The 21084-nt window shown below is 51.4% G+C and overlaps 1 protein-coding gene and 1 long non-coding RNA gene across 6 annotated transcripts in view; both read right to left on the bottom strand.

The window, feature by feature from the left end:
* Positions 1–2192: 2192 nt before the first annotated feature.
* The window catches only part of RASSF2 (Ras association domain family member 2), a 35860-nt gene continuing 16968 nt past the window's right edge, over positions 2193–21084 (bottom strand). For all 5 annotated transcript variants that reach the window (XM_040980999.1, XM_040980998.1, XM_040981000.1 and 2 more), the window contains 9 exons: positions 18846–18921; positions 15743–15894; positions 13845–13933; positions 11330–11490; positions 10547–10648; positions 8531–8582; positions 7854–7975; positions 6710–6807; positions 2193–5823 (listed from right to left, as the gene is read on the bottom strand). In XM_040980999.1, the coding sequence (XP_040836933.1) occupies positions 5754–5823; positions 6710–6807; positions 7854–7975; positions 8531–8582; positions 10547–10648; positions 11330–11490; positions 13845–13933; positions 15743–15894; positions 18846–18921 (922 nt within the window). In that variant the 3' untranslated portion in view covers positions 2193–5753. The remainder of the gene's footprint in view (positions 5824–6709; positions 6808–7853; positions 7976–8530; positions 8583–10546; positions 10649–11329; positions 11491–13844; positions 13934–15742; positions 15895–18845; positions 18922–21084) is intronic.
* On the bottom strand, positions 16066–16812 carry LOC121157030. Its single transcript, XR_005883976.1, has 2 exons — positions 16440–16812; positions 16066–16268 (listed from the first exon to the last, which is right to left on the bottom strand). It is a non-coding gene; the product is annotated as an uncharacterized LOC121157030 (long non-coding RNA).

Genomic DNA, 21084 nt, shown 5'->3' with positions numbered 1-21084 from the left:
TATCACTTTAAAAACCAAACTCATTCAAAAGGGAGAGAAACAGCATTTTCCCCTCCACTGATTCACCCCCTAAATGCCCATGGCAGCCAAGGCTGGGCTATGCTGAAGCCCAGAGAGGAACTCCATGCTCACTTCCCACGTGCGTGGAAGGGCCCACGTGCGTGGAAGGGCCCACGTGCGTGGAAGGGCCCACGTGAGCAAGCATCCTGAGGTGAGGGGCAGGCATCCCACACACTGGCTTCACCACTGCGCCAAACACTTGGCCCCCAAACAAACTATTCCTAACTCCATATCAAGTCAATATCAAGTGCAAATACTTTCTCCCATCCTATTGTGATTTTTTTTCCATTTTATTGTTTTGTTGTACAGAAAGTTTATTTTAAGAAAGATTTCTTTGAAAGGTAGAGTTGCAGTAAAAGAGAGATCTTTTATTTACTATCTCTTTCCCCAAATGGTCACAAAGGCCTGGGCTGGGTCAGGCCGAAGCCAGGAGCCCAGAATTCCATCCAGATCCCCTACCTGGGTGGTAGGGCCCAAGCATTTACACCATTATTTGCTGCTTTCCTAGGGAGCTGGCTGGAGGCGAAGCAGCTGGGATTGAACCAGTGCCCGTACAGGATGCCAGTGTCTCGGGCACTGGCTTAACCCACTGCCCCCACAAAACTGGCTCCAAGAGTCAATGCTAAGTGTCCTTGCCATCCTGACTCCCCATCTACCCCAGACAATAGCTCTGTTGGTGATGTTTGTGTTAATGAGTTGTAATCATTTCACAATGTATGTGTATGTTCAACTAGCACATCTTGAAAGTATACAGCTCCTGTTGGCCATCCATACCTCAATAAAGCTGGGAGAAATACTATTTTTAATTTAAAAAATAGGGTCAACGCCAATCCTGTTCAAAAACGACCATGAAAAAAAATGCACCTTGCTCTAATGACAAGAATCTTCCAATTAGAGCTTGCAAAAACACTAATCTGCGAAATATCCACGCATCTTGAATTCTAACCAAAATCTGTGTTTCGATTTCACAACCTAAAGTGTAAGCTGAATGTTTATAGTTCACGTATGGCTGCTGCCTAAAACCTCTCTTGCCAGTTAGGAGCTGCTCCCTAGCTAATACACGTGCTGGTCTTACACGTCACTCCTACTAGACCATTTGGTGAGGAAAAGCGGTGTTGATAATTCCACCAGAACTACAGACACAAACTGGGACTGCCTCAAGCACGCTGAGATTTATACCTCCCCAACAGGCCCCCAGTTTTAAAGGTACTGACATATTACTTGCACAGTATACACGTAGCACTCATTGCTGGTACAAGTTACATACTTGGCATAATGTGTGTATTCCGTCTAAGTCATCTATTATATTCTATACGATCTTTAAAAATGAAAATAGCAATGTCAAGTTCAGTCGGTGGCAGTTTTCAATCGGGTTTGTCTTCATACATCCGGCAGGATCTTCAAATGCATTCAGAATTTGCATAACTGGTCCTCCCAGCAAGTCCTAATCAGTGATAACTCCATTGCCTAAAATAGACACTGTCCAGTGATGGCTCACAGTCTGTTCCCACAGAGCACGCCAAGATCCGCGGGCTCCCTGGCAGAAGGCTACTCGACTTGTGGGTGGATTTTAGTTCAACTTCTGGAAGGCTTACTGTCTGGGCGGGGGTTCTGGTAAGACCCCGAACAAGCTATTTATCTGTGTCTCTGTCACCCACTTCCACAGGATGTGTACAGCAGGAAGTTGTGCTGCCTGGAACGTGTATCTGCCCACTCCTCTAACCCACACACTTGCTTCAGGCAGCAACGGAAAGGCCACTGCTTGGACTAACGATGCAAAATACAGGGAGCAGAAACAAGACTCCAAAGAGACAGTGTTTGAGACTGGTGCTGCGCTGTAGTCAGTGGACGAAGCTGCCACTTGAAATGCTGGCATCTCACCTGCATGCCAGCCCACCTCTGACCCAGCTCCCTGCTCAGTGCCTCGGTGGCAGTGCCTCTGTTTTCACAGGTGATCCCACCAGGCACCACTCACATTTCACTTCACATCTGGAACTCAACAGCTGGGTCTGGACCCCTTCAAACCATGACTCCAGGGTGTGAAAATGAACATCTCCAGTATTGTACTTCCCATTCTACCACCACCCTTTCACAACACACACACACACACACACACACACACTACAGTAGAATCCTCATTGAAAAGTGCTTTATTTCAAGAAACTCTAAGTCAGGTGCATTAAACATATCCAAACATTACCAAAAAATGCATGGCTCCCTACTGAGGCCTTGTCAAATTGTGTTAAGATACCTAAGCATACCAGTTTGGAAGTTCAGAATCAAAGATGGAACCAGGTCATGTACCATGGTTGAAAGGGGAATTATTTTAAAGTACACTTCACAATGCTAGAAACAAGTGTGGAACCCCTTATTTTAAAACAAACACAAAACAAAAGAAACCACTAGTGACTATACACTGGGGACCCTCAGCCTGGGGACACAGTCCTGCAAGGCACCTGGAAGACGCCAAGGGTAAACTGAGGCTTCCCTTCACAGCTTGTGCATCTCCTGTGCTCAGTCCAAACACGTGGCAGGTGTGCAACACTCCAAGCCAGGGCACACACTTGCCATCCCATCTGGAAGATGGGTGCCCCCATAGGCTTCACTTCTGCCTCGCTATGAGACCCCAGACTGTCACCTCTGATGTGCGAGAGATCATAAAGCCACTGAAGCCACTCACCGGTGGCTACTGCTGTCTGGACCCCAGGCTACTCCTCTGCCTCCCCACTCATCTCTGGCATAGCGGCTCAGGAGCGGAGACCTGTAGTTCCCAGTTCCTTCCTGGAGACATAGCTCTGACGCATCAGTTACTTAGCTTTGAAACAAGATACTACTTAGGGGGCGAGGGGCAGGAGTAGTGGGGATGATGGTGGTGGGTTGTCATTGCTTGCCTCTTGGTTTATTTAAGAGAGCATCTCTTAAGAGTTTCCTGTACCTTCTACTCCTCCCTCTTGACAACCATCCAATCTCACAGAAAAGAATTCTGGCCAAGATGGCTCTGAGTGGAGAAAAGACCTTTTCAGGGGATGCTACACACTGCAGGTGAGAGGATAAAATGTCTTGATCTGACCATTTCTAAGAGAAGGCTTCTGTGTGCTTCTCAGTGGGGAGGAGAGTGGAGCTGCCTTCCGAGCCCAGGTCTCTCCCTGTGGATGGGTAGCTGACAGCCCCAGACTCGCTGCCTCAACCTCGACTCCGACTCAAAGTCCATAGCCCTGGGGGCCAGCGGGCAAACTCCAACGTGCCCACCCTTTATGCCTGCCAGCCCTGCCACCTTCCCCCGTGCCAGTCGTCACCTTCCTAACACAGTGTAGGCAAAGTACATGACCTTGTGCTTCATGGCACCACCCCAGCCAGATGGGCTCAAATTTTCCCTTCACTTGCTCACCCTGTCACCCAAGTCCCTGGAAGAAAGAAAACAGCCGGATGTAGCTAAACTACTTTGCACAAGTTGGGGTGTGTGGGGGTGGTAAAAAAAAAAAAATCCTTATAAATTGGCCTTTTGTTCTTCACACGATTTCAGGTTCATTGCCCACAATTACATAAACCTACACAAATCAGCTGAGGAGTTCAAAGCTGCAGCGTCATGCGATACCAGTGAGAAGAAAATCCTGCTGGCACTACAGCCAAGCATCTGTCTCGGTACTGCTTTTGCCACAAGCTTTCCAGAATTCCAGGCCAGCTCTTAGGATGCTCTCAGCAGGGGAGGCCTGACCGGAAAGCGGGTGCTGCCTGGCGAGCAGGTGCAGAGTATAAGATGTGCGGGCCCCACACTCTGCCCTTGACCTGCTAAGTCTACCTCTCTGTTGCTACCAGGCAAGCTGGGCACAGGGTGACTTTTCCAGATGGAACACTGGGCAATACTCACCAAATCAGAATTATCCTAAGCCAGCAATCACCCTCGCATAAGGGATGGTGGTCAGCCTTCTGCTCCATGCAGATTGGTTCCCTCCAGTCCGCCAGGGAGAAACACTTAAGATCAAAATCAGCCGGAAGAGTCTTCTCCAAATCCTTTCCCCAGACACCAAGCCCCAGAGGGGCACTTCTTTCACAAACCTGCTCTTCCTCATGGATAGCAGAGTCTCTTCCAGCCCTGACCTCTGCTCTTTGTTCCCCAGCTGTTGCAGCAGCTGGCTTGTGTGTGTGTTTGAGACCAAGTCCCTCCGAGTTTTCACACACCCATGGGGCTGGTGGAATTGTCCCCATGGAGGGACCGGGCTAAACGATGCCTGGTAAAGTGCCAGGCACGGGCCAGCAAGCCAACAGTGAGGTCACAGCATGACCTCCTGTAGAGGCTAGGGAGGAAGTCACAGGTGCCCAGGGCAGGAATGGCTGTGCCAGCATTTGGAGTTCCCACCTGGTGGATCTCCTTCCTTCAACTGCCCCGCTCCTCAGCCTTCCTCTAGGCTAAAGTGAGGGTATGGGGGGAGGTGCACCCTTTTCCAGCAAGGTGCAAAGACACCTGCTGCCAGGGGGTCCTGGTTTTACCTGGTTGACCTCCACAGCTTCCTCTCCCCTTCACTGGGGTTGTGTCTAAAGATCTCCAAGGTGGCTGCACAGAGAGGTTGAGAAAAACCCCTTGTCCACACAGGTGCATCCCTGAGCCCCACACTGGGTCAGCACCAGCAAGAACCCTCATTCTCAAGTCCAATTCCACACACAGGGCACGGGCAGAATCCACAGCTAGGAAGAAGACGTCCTGGCTTCAGATGCACAGCTCCAGCTCCAAGTCCAGGACGACCCCCTAGGAGGCTGGAAGGCTTTCATCACCTCTGCCAGGGGGCCCTCCACAGGTGCACTGGGAGTCCTGACACCTGCTGGCCACTGCCCCAGAACCAGCCAGTCAGCGCCAGGTACTCCTCAGTAAGAGCTTTGCCTCAGGAGACCCGTTCTTTAGCCCCAGGAAGCCTGGAAGACAGAGGCCAACAGCTTGGCACACCCTACAAGAAAACCCACGCCCTGGCCTCCATGACGTGGTTGTGGAGCTGGGTATCGGAAGAGAATCCATTCTTTGCAGGCTTCCATGGGGAACATCACATGCACCTTCATTCTTTCCATGATCTTGGATTCCAGTGTAAACATGTGGGCTTATTGCATCTACCCCTTGATGGTTCTCTTGTTCTTGCCATCAGACCTGCCCCAAATGTATGAGACTGTTACCTCGTTCATCTCCAAGGATCTGATATTCACCCATCCTTCCAGACATCCATGGAGAAGCTCTAAATATAAATATTCCCAACAATGCACCTGCAGAACCGCCTCTCCTTCTATACACGGGCAGACATGCTAGGTGGCTCCCTGGCACCTGGCAGAAGAAACCTCTGCTTTAGCTGAAAGCCACTTCAGCTCAGACTCCTCTGAATTCCCCTGCTGGTCCCACAGCTTGCTGCTGGGACTTCAATTGCATGTGAAATTGCCAGGGAGCCACACAGACACAGATACCACATAGCGTTTGGGTCTTCTAACAAAAAATCAAGAGTCCCCTTGTGGGTCAAAGAAGAGAGCGCAGGGACCTGGGGAGGGGGGGCCAACTGCTGGGTTCTCCCTCCTGCTCCAGGGAGCACGTGATGGTCGACCAGTACAGGAGGTTTACAGGTCACGATTTTTCCAGAAGAGAAGTGCCCAGCATTCCGACAGCCCTCTCTCGTCGCTGACAGCCCTGGGGGAGGTCAGGAGGCCCCGGCACCTGTGCCTCAGATGGTAGCCGGGGTCTCAGCAATCTCCTCCAGCCTCTGGCGAATCATCAGCCGCAGCACGGTGTACCTAGGGGGCGAGAGACGGCCACGGTGGAGCGCAGGCAGCAGCCCTGCTCCTCGTGTTCTCCCTACCGCCCAGGTAACCATCCCACCCCCTCTGCTTCCAGCACTGGCGCACTCCTTAGCCAATGTGTTGCTTATGTTCATGAACGGAATACAAAGGAGTCCAGATCCGAATCAGATGACTGACAAAGCCTTGCAGAAGAACCAGGGGAAGGTGAACATGACCACAGCACCTCCACCTTGCATCAATACCTGCTTTTTGCAGAAGCACCTGCAGCAACCACTAGACAAGAAGAACTGAGTTTGTGAGTGAGTCTGGCTTCCCCAGAATGTCATGAACTCCAGCCCTGTATGGAGCGGGCACCGCACAGGGCTCCAGGGGGATATATCCCTTATGTTTAGGGCTTTGCACAGTTAAGGGTTAGGGTATAGAATGTGTTCAACAAACGTTATTCTTGATAGCCGCAAATAAAGCAGTGGCCTTGTTATCCAGTGAGTGAGGAGCCAGAAGCCAGAAATCAGACCCAAATGCTCTGATGGGGAACAGGGGCATACCAACTGGCATCTTCGTGCTAGCCAAACTGCCTGCCCATCCCCTATTTCCAAATCTAGACTCCACAAAATTTTAGACTGACACCTTTCCCCTCACTCCCAGGGTCTCTCCATAAGAAAAGGGACAAATGAAAATTTGATACCGCATGTCAAAATGAAAAGCTGATACCGGAGGCAGAGAGGCCATCAGCTGTCAGTTCCCTGCCCCATGTGAGACCCAGATCGGTCCCTGAGCAATCCCTCACAGAAGACCCCAAGACCTTGACCCCAGCAGCCCGGAGCAGTCCCTACGGCAGCTCTCGGGAGAAGGCCAAGCTGCAAGGCCGGGCCACACTCACTTGCGCATTAGCTTCTTGACTTCCCGGTCTTCCTCCTCCTGGAGCTTCTGAATGAAGCTCTTGAGCACCGGCATCTCGAATTTTATGTACTGGGCCACCTGGGGCGGGAGAAGGGGTCTGAGCTGCACCTTCTGCCAGAAGGCTCCACACACCCTCCACCCCCAGGAGGCTGCATTCCTTCCCTGAAGATGACCCCTTCGCTGACCCAGTGCCACCCGCACCAGTGTGCAATTTGGGCCATGATAGACACCACCACCACCCCCCAAAAAAAGCCCTTGCTCTTGACACAGTGATGCGGAAGAAAAACTGAACCCACAATAGCTCATCCACTGTTCTCCCCAAAAGAGTTTAAGGAATTACTCAGAATGGCAATGTCTCCACCCTCCAAACTGACACACCCCAATGTGAACTAGCCCTCCCGAGAGGCTGTGGGGTGCTCCCAGACGCATGAAACAACCATTCTCTCCTGCTCACCAGAATATTCTCCCACCCCCAAATATATCAACTCTTTTCCCCAGAGAGAAGTAGGTGGATCCATCCTACCAGTGCTGGCCGTGGCTATGTGTGACCAGGCTCGGTCAGTGAAGGGATGAAAACTTCACGTTTGCCAAATCGGAGTGGGGTCCCCAAGGTGCTGGCGGGGTCTGTACTTAACCTCTCCAGGAGCATACCCCAGCAGCCCCTTAAACCTTGGGCTCTGAATGGCGCACATAGGGCCAACCTGAACAAGCTCACAGCCTAGAGCAGAGCCACTGTTACGGGCCTGCAGAATAAGAAGCTAAACTAGTAAACAAATGCTAATACAGAGGGGGGCGGTGTTTGCTAACACATGAGATCAAATCCCTGACTACGTTCTCAATGGCATTCAGAGATCTTTTTCAGAAGCTTCCTAACTTTCCTATAGCATCCAAGAAAAGCCTGAGAAATACACCCTTTCCCTAGAAATGGCTCTTCAGCAGCTCCTACGGGGCTTCGCTCTCAACCTGTCTTCAAGAACAGCAGAAAGAGGAGCTGGGTCCTTGGCCAAAAGGTGGTGCTGCCCCCGTCCTGTCCCACCCCACCCCGCCACTGCACTCTCCACTGCTGCAGACCCCACCAAAGCATCACTCCTCTGGCTAGGCCACCGGGCCCCATGGTGACTCACATCGTAGGTGACTTCCTCCACCTGGTCCTTCTCCATCAGGAACACTTTGGACACCTGCTCGCAGGGGCCCTGGAGAATTCGGGCAATCAGAGGGTAATCGGTGGCCTTCAGCTTCTGTTTCTCTGGAAGCACACAGACCGGAAACAGCCCTGAGTGTGGCCTGAGGCCTTCGTCCCAGGAGGGGCCAAGGTAGGGGCCCAGGAGGACCACACAGTGTAAGGGAGGCAGCTTCATAGATGAACTTTATGAAACAGGTGTCAGTAACGGCAGGCCCTGTGATCCCCTCCCCCCAACAAGATCATTGGGCCTTTGACCTCTCAGTCAACTCCACTGTGCCGGAGTGGGTCCGGCTGTCTCGGAGTGGATCCGGCTATCTCAGAGTGGGTCCGGCTGTCTCGGAGTGGGTCCGGCTGTCTCAGAGTGGGTCCGGCTGTCTCGGAGTGGGTCCAGCTATCTCTTGTGAAAACCCCAGCCGGGCCTGCAGGTTTGTTTACACCCAAGCAGGGCCTCATTCCCCTGCAGCCTCACTCCACCCACCGCCAGCTTTTAAGGCAAACAGTGTTCAGAGGTTTCCAGGACCCAACAAACAAGCCAATGAAGCAGAGGGTTGTTTTTTTTTTAAGCTTGCTATTTTGAGTTAATTAAAAGTTTCAAAGGACACTGTTCTTCAGACTTACCACCGCTGGTATGGACCACGTACAAAGCAAACTCCTCTGCCGAGTTCTCAATCTGATCAGAACCAAAAGAGACTGGTTGAAAGCAGACTTAAGCATTCCGACACGAAGCCATTGCTTCTTTAACACCGTAAAGCTAAATCAGTTTTACATTGTTTTGTTTTCACATTTATTTGAGAGTCAGAGTTAAGGAGACGGAGATCTTTCCTCTCCTGATTCACATGCAGCAGCAGGGGCTGGGCCAGTTGGAGGCCAGGAGCCAGGAGCATCACTCTGCTCTCCCACGTGGCGCAAGAGCTCAAGGACTTTCCCCACCTTTCATTGCTTTCCTAGGCACATTAGCAGGAAGCTCAACAGCTAGTACTCAAACTGGTACCCCTGCAGGATGCCAGCATTACGAGTGGCAGCTTAACTTGTTATACCACAACCCTGGCCCCGATTCTAGATTCTTGTAAAGCACGGGCTGTTTGTGTACAGCTCTCAGAAGTGATGAGCTGGGGTCCGGCGTGTGGTGTAGTGGGTTAAGACGCTGCCTGCAGTGCTGGCATCCTCTATCGGAGCTGCTGCTACCTGCTTTTCGTTCAGCTCCCTTTTAATGCACCTGGGAAGGCAACAGAAGATGGCCCAGGGTCTCGGCCGACCACGTGGGAGATCTGGATGGAGTTTTAGCCTCCCGGCTTTGACCTGGCTCAGCCCCGTTTGAGACGTGAACCTCAAATAAAAGAGCTCTTTTTTTCCTTTCTCCCTCTTTCTGTCATCAAGTCTTTCAAATAAAGAAAATAATAGATTTTAAGCAAAGTGAAAAAAACTGGACAGACTACTTCATAATAACAGAGCATCCCTAGTCAAAAACGGAAAGTGAAGGGGAGCTAAAATCCAACAGAGAAAGAGCTGCTTTGCTTATTTGCTTTTTGTTCACATATGTCTTTGACGGAAGAAAGAGACAGAAAGACAGCAAACCCCATCTGCTGGTCGACTTCCCAAATGCCCATGAAGGCCAGCATGAGCCAAGCTGAAGCCAGGAGCTGGGAACCCAGTGGGTGGCAGGCACCAAATTACTGGAGCCATCACCTGCTACCTCCCAGGTCATTAGCAAGAAGCCGGAATGAGGAGCAGACAGCTAGGACTCCATCTCAGGTACCCAGAAAGGAACTTGGCTGTCTAATCCAGGGCCTGTGCTCGCGGGCCGCACGCTCTCTGGATCCCTTTAAAAACAAGACAAGCTGCTCTTCAAGGATTACACGAAGGTGATGAAAAGCGCAGAGTAAGCGCGCATCTAGTCACACGGTGTTTGTGCAGAGTTTCCCTAACTCTGTTCCTGAGGTCATTCTGCACACTGATCCCCAAATCAGAGTTCAGGCCCCAAGGCCTCGTACAGGAACCCCGAAGCCCACAAGGCCTGATGCTTCTTCTGCACTGGTGGGTACCAGGGCTCCCTGCACACCTGCAGACACACTCCCTGGCCTCACCCGCGGAGACTCAGCATACATAGCACGTGGCCCAAGAGTCTGCCTTTTTTTTTCTTTTTTAAAGGCTCATTTATTTTTATTGGAAAGGCAGATTTGTGAAGAGAAGATAAAACAGAAAAAGATCTTTATCCGCTGGTTCACTTCCCAATGAACACATCGGCCGAAGCTGAACCAATCTAAAGCCAGGAGCCAGGAACTTTCCCCAGGTCTCCCACGCGGGTGCAGGGTCCCAAGGCTTTGGGCTGTCCTCTACTGCTTTCCCAGGCCACAAGCAGGGAGCTGGATGGGAAGCAGAGCAAGCAGGGCACGAACCAGCACCCATATGGGATCCCAGTGCTTGCAGGGTAAGTGTGTAGCCACTGAGCCATCACACTAGGCCTGAGGGAATCTGCTTTTCTAACAAGCTCCCAGGTGGGGCTGATGCTGCGGAGTCTGGCACCTCCTTCTCCCCAAAAACCCCATGCTCTCTCCATATCCCTCACCATCACCCCACTGGTGGCTCCCCAAGATGCACATGTGACTCCATCCTCCCCTCAAACCAGGAACTTGCCTTAAATTTGTTGAGCAGCAGCTTAAGCACCTGCGGCGTAGTCATGGTGCTGTTGATGCGGACGTTGGTGACAGAGCCATAGGCCGGTGTGAACACAGACGTCTGCAGTGAGAGGGGTCCAGCTCAGAGCAGGGGACAGGCACACAAAGCCACCACCAGCTGGGCATAGGGGAACAGGGGTCCTCCAGCTGGGCTGGGCGACCCTGCAGTGAGAGGGGCCCAACTTGGAGCAGGGGTGGGGACAGGCACACATTGCCACCACCAGCTGGGCACAGGGGAACAGGGATCCTCCAGCTGGGCTGGGCGACCCTGCCAGCACTGGGATGTGGATGTAAAGCTGCCCCAGGCCTGCCCGCCTCAGTTCATCCCCTCACACACACCACCATCACCACCACCAGGAAGCTCATTGAACCAGTCAGGCACCCAAATTGAGGAAGGGAGATCAGATCAGAAAATCGTAGCTTCTCTCCAAACCAAACACTCACAAGGACTCCTCCACCGGGATTCTCTACCATGAGGCTTCTTCACTTGGAGAGATTTACCCAGGGTTGCAAGGTCACTAGCTGTGTTCCAGGGACCTTCGAGGACACAGCAGGCCATGCTTGGAACATGGCCTGAACCTACCCCCACCCAAGGTTCTGCAAGGTTCAGGCACATGGCTGGCTGCCTGTCCCATGAGGAACTTTGTGTCCGCAGCTCTGAGATTACAGCTGCCCAAGAGCGCATCTGTCCTTCCCATCCCCGAGGCTGCCCTTCCCATGCCCTTCTCCCCATCCACCCAACCTTGTGGTTATAGTAATGGCCATTGATGGAGAAGCGGTGGCGCCGGATGCGCCGCTGGTCGCTGGGCGTCCTCACGTTACCACGGCGGCGCACGCCGACATCACTGCGCGTGCGCATCAGCTGCGGCGTGTCTTCCTGCACAGGCTTCAGGCCCCTGGAGTCTGGGAAGGGAGAGGGAAGTGAGCTGGCCTTCTCCGGCACCTCTGCCTTCCAGAACACAGATGCCACAGGGCATCATTTACTGAGAAGTAGTAGCACAAAAAGGTTTGGAGTGTAGACTTCAGAGTGACTCCTTGGGTTTCAATCCCAGCTCCACCGTGGTCCAATCCCACTATAGCCTCTGTGTGTCTCGGTTTTCTCATCAATGAAATGGGGCTAATAGTAAGCCTTCATGAGACTGGGGAAAGGGTTTGGGGAGGGGGCTTTAAATGACAGAATACAGGCCAGCACGGTAGCCTAGTGGCTAAAGTCCTTCCCTTGCCCACGCCAGGATCCCATATGGGCGCTGGTTCATGTCCCCGCAGCCCTGTTTCCAATCCAGCTTCCTGCTTATGGCTTGGGAAAGCAGTGGAAGATGGCCCAAGGCCTCGAGACCTGCACCTGTGTGGGAGACCCACAAAAGGCTCCTGGCTTCAGATTGTTTCAGCTCTGGCCATTGTGGCCACTTGGGGAGTGAACCAGCGAATGGAAGATCTTTCTCTCTGTCACTCCTTCTCTCTGTAAAATCTGCCTTTCCAATAAAAATAAATACATCTTTAAAAATTTTTAAACAAGAGAATACATAAACAGCTCTTAGTGCCACGCCTGGCTTGGGAAACGCACAATTGAAGCTGCAACATGGAAGAACCTTGAGGATGGTACAGTTAGTGCAGTCAGTCACATAAAGGCAAATCCCACACAGAGCCCCCACACATGGTGCACACTGAGTGTGCAGCCGCAGGGGCCCACGGCAATGGGGAGTGACTGGATGGATGGTGGTGGTGACTGCACAGCACGAGTGCGTCTGTCCCTCTGAACTGCATATTCGGTCATTCGTGCTGGTCCGGTGTGCTTTGTCACAACAGAAACACGGGGGATCTGGGTGGCTGGAATGTGGAGCAACAAGTAAGTGGCCGCCTGTGACGCCGGCATCTCATGTGTGCACCAGTTCAAGTCCTGGATGCTCTGCTTCCAGTCTGGCTCGCTGCCAAGGTACCTGGGAAAGCAGGAGGAGCTGCCCCAAACCTGGGCTCTTGACACTCATGTGAGCGACGCGGATGGAGTCCCTGGCTCCTGGTCCAGCCTGGTCCAGCCCCGGCTGCTGCGGCCATTTGGGGAGTGAACCGGTAGACAAAAGTACCAATAAAATAAATAAATCTTAAAACTACTGAGAAAAATGATCCTTAGTAGAGCAATAAATACAAATATATGGAGTTCCTCTGGCATATCTTTTATCTATAAACATAAAACACATAGATTGAGAATCTCATTTAGATTCATGTTCTTATTAAAATATATTGAATTATTACATACATGTAATCTATTATATGTAATACAAAGATATTGTAAGTTGATAACATCTTTCAAAATTACAAATGCTCATAGCCTCAGATTCAGCAACTCTACCTGAAAGAATCGTATAGATGTGCTGACATGTGAAATGACACGGTACAAGGCCAGCAGCTGGAGCCTTGATAGTCACAGCCAAGACTGGCCATGTCTATCCATTGGAAGAATTAAACAGTCATTTCTCTATATAACAGAGTACTGCAGAGCTGCCAAGAGCCAGAAAGGCTGCGTGGATTTGTAGACATCACACCCTGAGATAAACTAATAGAACAGCCATGTGCAAATGCTACCACTGCAGGGTGGGCATTTGGTCCAGCACTGGCTGCCCATTCAGACACTCGCATCCCACGTCGGAGTGCCTGGGTGGCAGCTCTGACTCCTCAAACTCCATCTTCCTAGTCATGTGCACTGGGAGGCTGCAGTGATGGCTCAGGCAGTGGCATTCCTGCCAGGCACAGAGACCTGAACTGCATTGCTAGCTCCCGAATGGGCCTCTCTCAGCCCCGGCTGTCACATCACGACACCGAGTGAACCACAGGAAGGGAAATCTGTCTCTCTCCCACACTCACACACTGTGTGTATGTGTGTGTGTGTGTGTGTATGTGTGTGTGTGTGTGTGTTTCTGTCTCCAATGAATATTTTCTAACAGAATAGTAATCCCATGTGCACAGGCATGCAGAAGCTTCACAGCTGTCTAGAAGGGTATGTCAGGGTATATGTGTCTAGGCAGGTGTTTGCCTCCAATATCTTAAGATATAGCTCAGTCAGCTTGCTTTTAGGGAGAGAAATGCAATAATGGGTGGCTCATGTGGGAAGACTTTCATTCGTTGCTTTTAATACTTGTTGAACCCTGAGCCATATTGATTTTACATATGCACGCATAAGCCACAGTCCCCAGCATCTGTCACAGTGGGTTTTGTATGTTGGTCCCTTAACCAGAGGCATCCCCCTTCCACCATGCACATACCTGTGGGGCTCAATGACTGCTCGCTCTCAGCTGGGGCATCCACCTCTGAGATCTGAATGTTGGGCATGGTGAGGGGCTTCAGAATGGCGCTGGGGGGAGGGCAGAAACAGTAGGGAGATCACTTTAGCCCCTACAAGGAGACCTCCTCCCTCCTTCCCTTTCGCCCACCCCTGCCAGGGGCTGCTTTGCTTGTGTCACTGGAAGACTGGCCCACTTCCCAGGCTGTGCCCCAGGTGGGAAGGAGGGATACTGCAGGGAGCAAAGTCCTCTCCCAGCATCTGCTAGCAACACAGACACTCAATTCAGCAGCCCAGAACCGAGGACATGAGAACAAAACTGGTGTGTTTCTAAGCACCAACAGGCTTCATGACTTGTTTGCAAAACCCAAATAATGGCCACTTGTTTCTCAGGACAGGATTCTAGTTGAGGGTCATTTATGCAAGAGGAATAACTCATTGATTGTTTCTGGAGCCTAAAGGAGCTGGCAAGCGATGGAGAGGTCACTGCCAGGCTCTGGGCAGCCAGGAGCATTCTCAGCATCATAAGGAGAGTCCTCAGCTACACTGGAGAAATGGCCAGGAGACAGACAGCCCATCTGCGCTTGCTGTGACAACTGGCAAGTAATTCCTGAAGCCACAGAGGACAATAGGAGCAGCTCTGAGAAACCTGGCTCAAGTCAGCAGAGGGGCTGGCCTGCCCAGAGAGCCACCCTGACCACAGGACCATCCCGTGTGCAGGGTGTGGGTTCCTGGCACCAGTAGCAGCTGTGGGCGTCATGCTGCAGCTAGGGGAGTATTAATGGAAGACAATTCAAGGGGATTTTCTATCAAGGGCAAGTTTATAGACAGTGGGATCAGAAGATGGGATTATTTTTGGTGCATAAACAATTCATTCGCAGTTTTACACACTATACATCTTCCATGAGCTTTTCAAAGATTCTTTCTCCAACCCCCAAACTTCTGAGCCCCAGAAGAGATCTGGTCAGGGCCTCTTGAGGGTGACACTTTGCACCCACAGTGGTCACTCCTGCAAGCTGGCCCAATACCCTTCTCTCCTGCCGCAGCGAAAACTGGCCTCAGCATCCTTCTTAACACAGTGGCCCACAGATGCTACGGAGAAAGGAAAAGAAAAGCATACAGTCCAGCCAAAGGCCATGGGGCCCACTGGAATTTTAAAAATCATCTCATTAAGGGAGTGAAATGGAATGTCTTCTGGAGGTCAAGGTTGGGATTTGAACACCAAATACAGTGAACATGCTGAGAGCAAAGGGCAGTTTGACGCCACCCAAGGCCTGGTACCCAGCAGCATAGATAACAGGTCCCTTCCCTAAACTCCTTGGAAAGGACCCAGCTTGGTTCCAGGGTATGACCACACAGTAGGTTTCTCTTGATTGTAGGGGGGAAAAAAAGGTCGATTTGGCTGTGGAGTTTAACAAAATGTTCCATGGGGCCAGTAGGGCGGGCGCAGCTCTAGCTGAAATTAGAACAAACACCACTGTGGTTCTGTCTGTGGGGCCGGCACGCCCTGGAGGCAGCCAACATCAGCAAGTTCCAGAAGAGTGTGGGGTGGGGCCAGTGCTGGGGCCTGCAAACCCAAGTCCTAGAAAACTGCCAAAAGGAGATCTCAGCAGGTGCAGCCCACTCCTCGGCTGGCCACGGAGTCACACGCTCAGTCTTCATACCCCTTCTGGTGGGGGACCTGGAGGCTCGGGAGCAGGGGGAGGTAGTGGGAGTGGCCTCATAGGGTACTGACCACCACCATGCTTCGACTGCACCCCAAGTGTGGCCCACTGGCTCTAGACAGGTCTGGCGGTCCCCCTTCCAGGCTCCCTCAGAAGGGGGCACTTCCCTGGCTGAGAATGTCCCAGGCACCTCCCAGTCCCGCCTGTCCCCACTCACCCCGGAGTCCCCAGGTTACAGCCAGAGTGCCAGGAGGAAGAGGATGGGGGCGGACGCAGGCGCTCATTGTCATCCTGCATCTGCAGGCGGATGGGCCGGCGCAGACCCCAGGAGATGTTCAGCAACCCCTCCACGATGAACTCATCTTCTTCCTGCCGACAGAGCAAGCCACCGGCCTGATGAGCCCCGGCCACAGGCCACGCATTGCATCTCCCATACCCAGACTCCAAGACACTGGCGCCTGGGAACTGGCAATGAGGGGCGTCAGCCAAGCTCCTGCACAGCACAAAGGCAGGCGCCAGTTCCTATACGCCCATGCAAACAGCAGAAACATGTCTCATTATTTCTACATATTTGACTTTACAGTAGTCAGCATGTATCTTTTTAAAGGGAAACCTGCCTCAAAAACAAGTAATGAGTCCTCTTTTCAAATGCTTATGATCATATCACATTAAATATCTTTGTCATAGCTTCACATTTTAACTGGACCCACAACTGTAAGAATTCACATCCAACAAAGTGCATCCTTGGAGGGCTCCCTTCCTTCCCCCTGCTTTAGGAAGCTGGGGCTTCTCGCTCTAACGGGTACGGGACAATCCTGGGTGCTACATGGAGGAGGCGGGAGGCAGCACTTCCCCCTAGCTGATTCTCCAGTTCGTTGGCTCCCCTGCTTCTGTAAAAGGGGGTGCTGTATGACCATGAGCTGGGAGAGTCTGTGCTCATTAAATTGCATAACCACGGGACAAGGTGGCACTGCTGCTAAGTTCTCACAGGACATCACAATGCTGCAAGGAGTGAGAAATCCTGCAGGAATCCCAACTCTGTCCTCAGAAGATGTTGCCAAGGAGGAGGTTAAATGTGACTTTTATACATTCTATCCCGAAGAAGTGGTTTTTGTCCCTGACCACAACATCTTTTTATCACAAATTATTTGCAGGATTTTTTCTATAAGATCTTCCCCAAACCAAAACTTGCTCATGGCCCAAGCACTAATTTATCGAAGACTTGGAGGCCAGGGCCAGCATGATGGCTCAACCAGTTAATCCTCCGCCTTGCAAATGCCAGCATCCCATATAGGCGCTGGTTCATATCCATATTCCTTGCTTCCCATCCAGCTCCCTGTTTATAGCTTGGAAAAACAATGGAGGATGGCCCAAGCCCTCGAGACCTGCACCTGTGTGGGAGACCCACAAAAGGCTCCTGGCTTCAGATTGGCTCAGTTCTGGTTGTTGCGGCTACCTGGGGAGTGAACCAGCGAATGGAAGATCTTTCTCTCTGTCACTCCTTCTCTCTCTTTAAAGTCTGCCTTTCCAACAAAAATAAATAAATCTTTAAAAAAAGAAACAACTTTAAGGGCTGATTTTGTGGCATATTAGGTTAAACAGCCACCTGCAGTGCCAGCTTCCCATGTGAGTGCCAATGCTCCATTTCTGATCTAATTCCCTGCTAATGTGCCTAGAACGGCAGCAGAAGATGACCCAGCTACTTGGGTCCCTGCCAGCCAGAGAGGAGACCCAGTTGGAGTTCAGAGCTCCTGGCTAAGCCTGGCACACTTCTGGCCATTTGAAGAGTAAACCAATGGACAGATGATCTCTCTTTCTGTCTCTCCCTCCCTGTCTGTAACTTTGCCTTTCAAATAAATTTTAAAAAACAAACAAACAAACAATAACAATAACAACAACAAAAACCACCACAACTCTTAAAAAGAACCCGGCATGATAATGTAGCTGTTAAAGTCCCCGCCTTGAACGCGCCAGGATCCCATATGGGCGCCGGTTCTAATCCCGACAGCTCCACTTCCCATCCAGCTCCCTGCTTGTGGCCTGGGAAATCAGCAGAGGACAATCCAAAACCTTGGAACCCAGCACCCACGTGGGAGACCCAGAAAGAGGCTCCTGGCTTCAAACTGACTCAGCTCCAGCCCTTGTGCTCACTTGGGGAGTGAACCAGTGGACAAAAGATCTTCCTCTCTGTCTCTCCTCCTCTCTGTATATCTGACTTTCCAATAAAAAATAAATAAATCTTTTAAAAAAAATCTTAACAAACCAATAGGACAGACTCAAGGACAGCATCTAACGGGGTCTGGCTTCCTCATGGCAGCCTCAGAAAAACCTTCTTGAAGTATGGAAGAGCCCACAGGTATCGGACCCGTGTTCTGGCCACATGTTCAGGACAAGGCTTGTGGGTGATCATGGTACCTGCTCAGTGAATAACAGATCTCGGCTTCAGACCCTGCACAGAGAGAGAGGAGCAAACACGAGAGGGCAGGTAGAGATGCAGCAAGCCTTCGGAAACTGTGGGAGGACAAGGCGAAATACAGCTTCCAGAATGTCAGACCACAGGCCTGAAGGGCAGAGTCTAACCCCAATAGGACTTGAACTAAGGGGAGTGGTTAGAGGCCACCACACTCCACATCTATGCCTAACTAGCATGCCTTAGGAGCTGAAACTCTACTGTTTGCTAAGCATTTGTATGGAATAAGTCACCATGGCTTGATCACCCAAAAGTCTGTCTCAAAGAGAATTATGCATACCTCCGTATCAGTCAAGAACAATCAAGCATAAGTTACTCCAGCAGGTGACTTTATAACTCCTGTCTATCTGATAAAGGGCTTTACAGAAATGGATACAGGATGAGTAAGCTTAGATTCAGGGTGTGGTGGGAGCTGCAGAGAGTCAGGCAGGAAACAAAGGGTGTTCGAGAAGGTTGCCAGCCGACTGCCATAGGTATGGGCACAGGCCAAGGGTCACCCTGGGAACTTTCAGGACTCGCTCGGGTCCCTGCCTAGGGGACTGGGCACGGCTCCTGAATCCTGCTCAGGGCTCAGCTCATGTCCTGAAGTCCACTCCTCTTGAAGGTTGCACCTGCCCAGCCACACTTCAAGAGGAAGGCTCTGAACAGAAAAACACCCTTTTCAGGATAAAACTGGGCCTGTGATCTCCTTCCAAAAAATGCCCAGGACTCAGACTAACATCCTCAATGTGTGAGAGGCCAGTCTCTGGGTCAGCGGGATGGACTCAGGGTCCCTCAAACCCAGCAGGCACAGAGACAAAGCCAAGGCATTCCCAGCTCAGCCTCCCAGCCCTTCTTGGGGTCCACGTACCTCTCGGTGCCGTAGCTGCAGATTCTGGCCCTGGTAGTACAAGTTGTAGGTCTTCAGGTGCACGAGAAGTTCATTCCTTTAGTAGGGGAAACGTGACAGTGTGACTTTCCCACCCGACACCATTTAGAATACAGCTGTCCCTCATTTTTTCACCCCTCTCCAGGCCTCTGTCATCCCACTGTGAGTGCCTATGTGAACATACACGTAGTAGGTCCACACTCAGCAGTCCATCGCCATCTTCCCCCATGATCAAGATCAGCTGTAAACCCCAGTCTGCAACAGACTGGCAGAGAGCAGCGACCCCAGAACGCGCCTCATCTGCAGCAGGACTGGCAACCTGTCCACACTCCCTCCCCCGGCCTGCGGGATACAGGTGGGAACGAGAAGGCGGGGACTTCTCCATGGCCTTTCCTGCCTCATGAACCCTGTAAGCGAGGGGTGGACCATTGCCACTAGCCTTTGCGGGACTCAGAAGATTCTTGGTTTTTCAGAAGAGTGGACGACACAGGCCGGGCCACACCGACACAGCTACAGAGCTATAATCTTGTCCTGAGTTTAGCATCCTACAGACTACCATCCTCAGAGCAGGAGAGCATTTGTTCTATGAATCTATTTACATAAAGATCCAAATTGCAGCGTCAGAATCTGGAAAAAGCCCAGATGGCCCAAAACCTTGGGACCCTGCACCCATGTAGGAGACCCGGAAGAAGCTCCTGGCTTCAGATCGGACCAACTCCAGCCATTGCGGCCAGCTGGGAAGTGAATCAGCAGATGGAAGCTCTTTCTCTCTCTTTTTTCTTCCCTGTAAATCTGCCTTTCCAATAAAAATAAATACATATTCTTTAAAAAAAATTTTTTTAAACACCAAAACAAATTCAGAAACAGCACATCTCAAGTTGTATCAGATGGTATAATCTGGCATATGTTGGTTTCCACACAGCTGCCCCGCGAGGGAGCACAGCTCAATAGGACGTGGCCAGAAATGAGAGCTCACACACGCTGTTTGGGATCAACACGCTGTTTGGGAAAATCCCTCGCTGGACTTGAGAGCACGTGAATCAAGGTTAGAGTGACTTGTGTGCTCTCTCGCTGCAGGCTGCGCCCATGCGTATGACCTTGTCCCACACACAGGGGTCCGTGCCTCGGAGGCGGGGCCCTCCATGCGAGCATCTCTAGGAGGCAGGTGCCCTCTGGTCTGCAGGTGCACTGACCTTAGAAGGGATTAAGATGACACTGTGGGACCCCAGGCTAGCCTCAGGAAGGCAAGTAGGCCATGTGACCACTCTCTCTGACATGTGTCCTTTGACAGTCCAATACTGCCCATCACAGCCCATCGGCACCACGCTCTCAAACCTCAGCACTTGCGAGCTCTGGCACCTCTTTCCTCCGTAAATACATCCGGTCTGGGGTCTTTTGCTATAGTAACAGAACATAGACCGACACAGTGGTTGCACGGGCTGCTGTGAGCATTGGCCTGTTCTCAGGCAGGAAGTGACAGACTTGGCCCTTGTAAACGCAGCCACTTCATGGAGGTATTTTGGACGACGCCGAAAGTCAAAAGCTGCTAGACAGTCCAAGAAATTCCTGACGAGTAAAACCCAGACAAACTGGAGTCATGGCAAGCAAACCAAAAGGAATTAGTGGGCAGCGTGACTCCAAATACCTTAGCACAAAAGCCTTGGATTCTTTGGAACACACAGATCCAAGGCCAGGATTTCAACTTGCTCGTCGGTAGGGGAAGTGCTGGGGGGCAATCATTCTGTGCAGAGCTAAGAACACTGCAGTCTCACCTCGCAGCCTGTCTCTGTATGACCAACTGACTCAAAACACTCAGTCTCAGAGAAAGTAAACATCTAACAGGGGCTACATTCTGCTGCCTGGTACACCCCTACTGCTGTGCCTGGGGAGGCGGGGGAAGATGGCCAGGGTGCTTGGGTCCCTGTCACCCGCAGCGGAGACCCAGATGGAGTCCCAGGCACCTGGCATTAGCCTAGACCAGTCCAGGGGAGTAAACCAGCAGATAAAAGATATTGTATCTGTCCCTTCTCTCTTTCACATAAATAAATTTTTTTTCAAAAAAACATTTCATTAAAATCAAAAGAGCCAATATGTAGGGCCTGGCACCAAGGCTCGGTAGCAAAGTCCTCGCCTTACATGTGCTAGGATTACATATGGGCACTGGTTTGTATTCCGGCTGCTCCACTTCCCATCCAGCTCCCTGCTTGTGGCCTGGGAAAGC

Source organism: Ochotona curzoniae, unplaced genomic scaffold (assembly GCF_017591425.1).
Source record: "Ochotona curzoniae isolate NIBS_2020 unplaced genomic scaffold, NIBS_Ocur_1.0 contig_3520, whole genome shotgun sequence".
NCBI classification, from domain to species: Eukaryota; Metazoa; Chordata; class Mammalia; order Lagomorpha; family Ochotonidae; genus Ochotona; species Ochotona curzoniae.
Note: the sequence above shows the minus strand (reverse complement) of the source record. Positions and strands in the feature narration are given on the sequence as shown.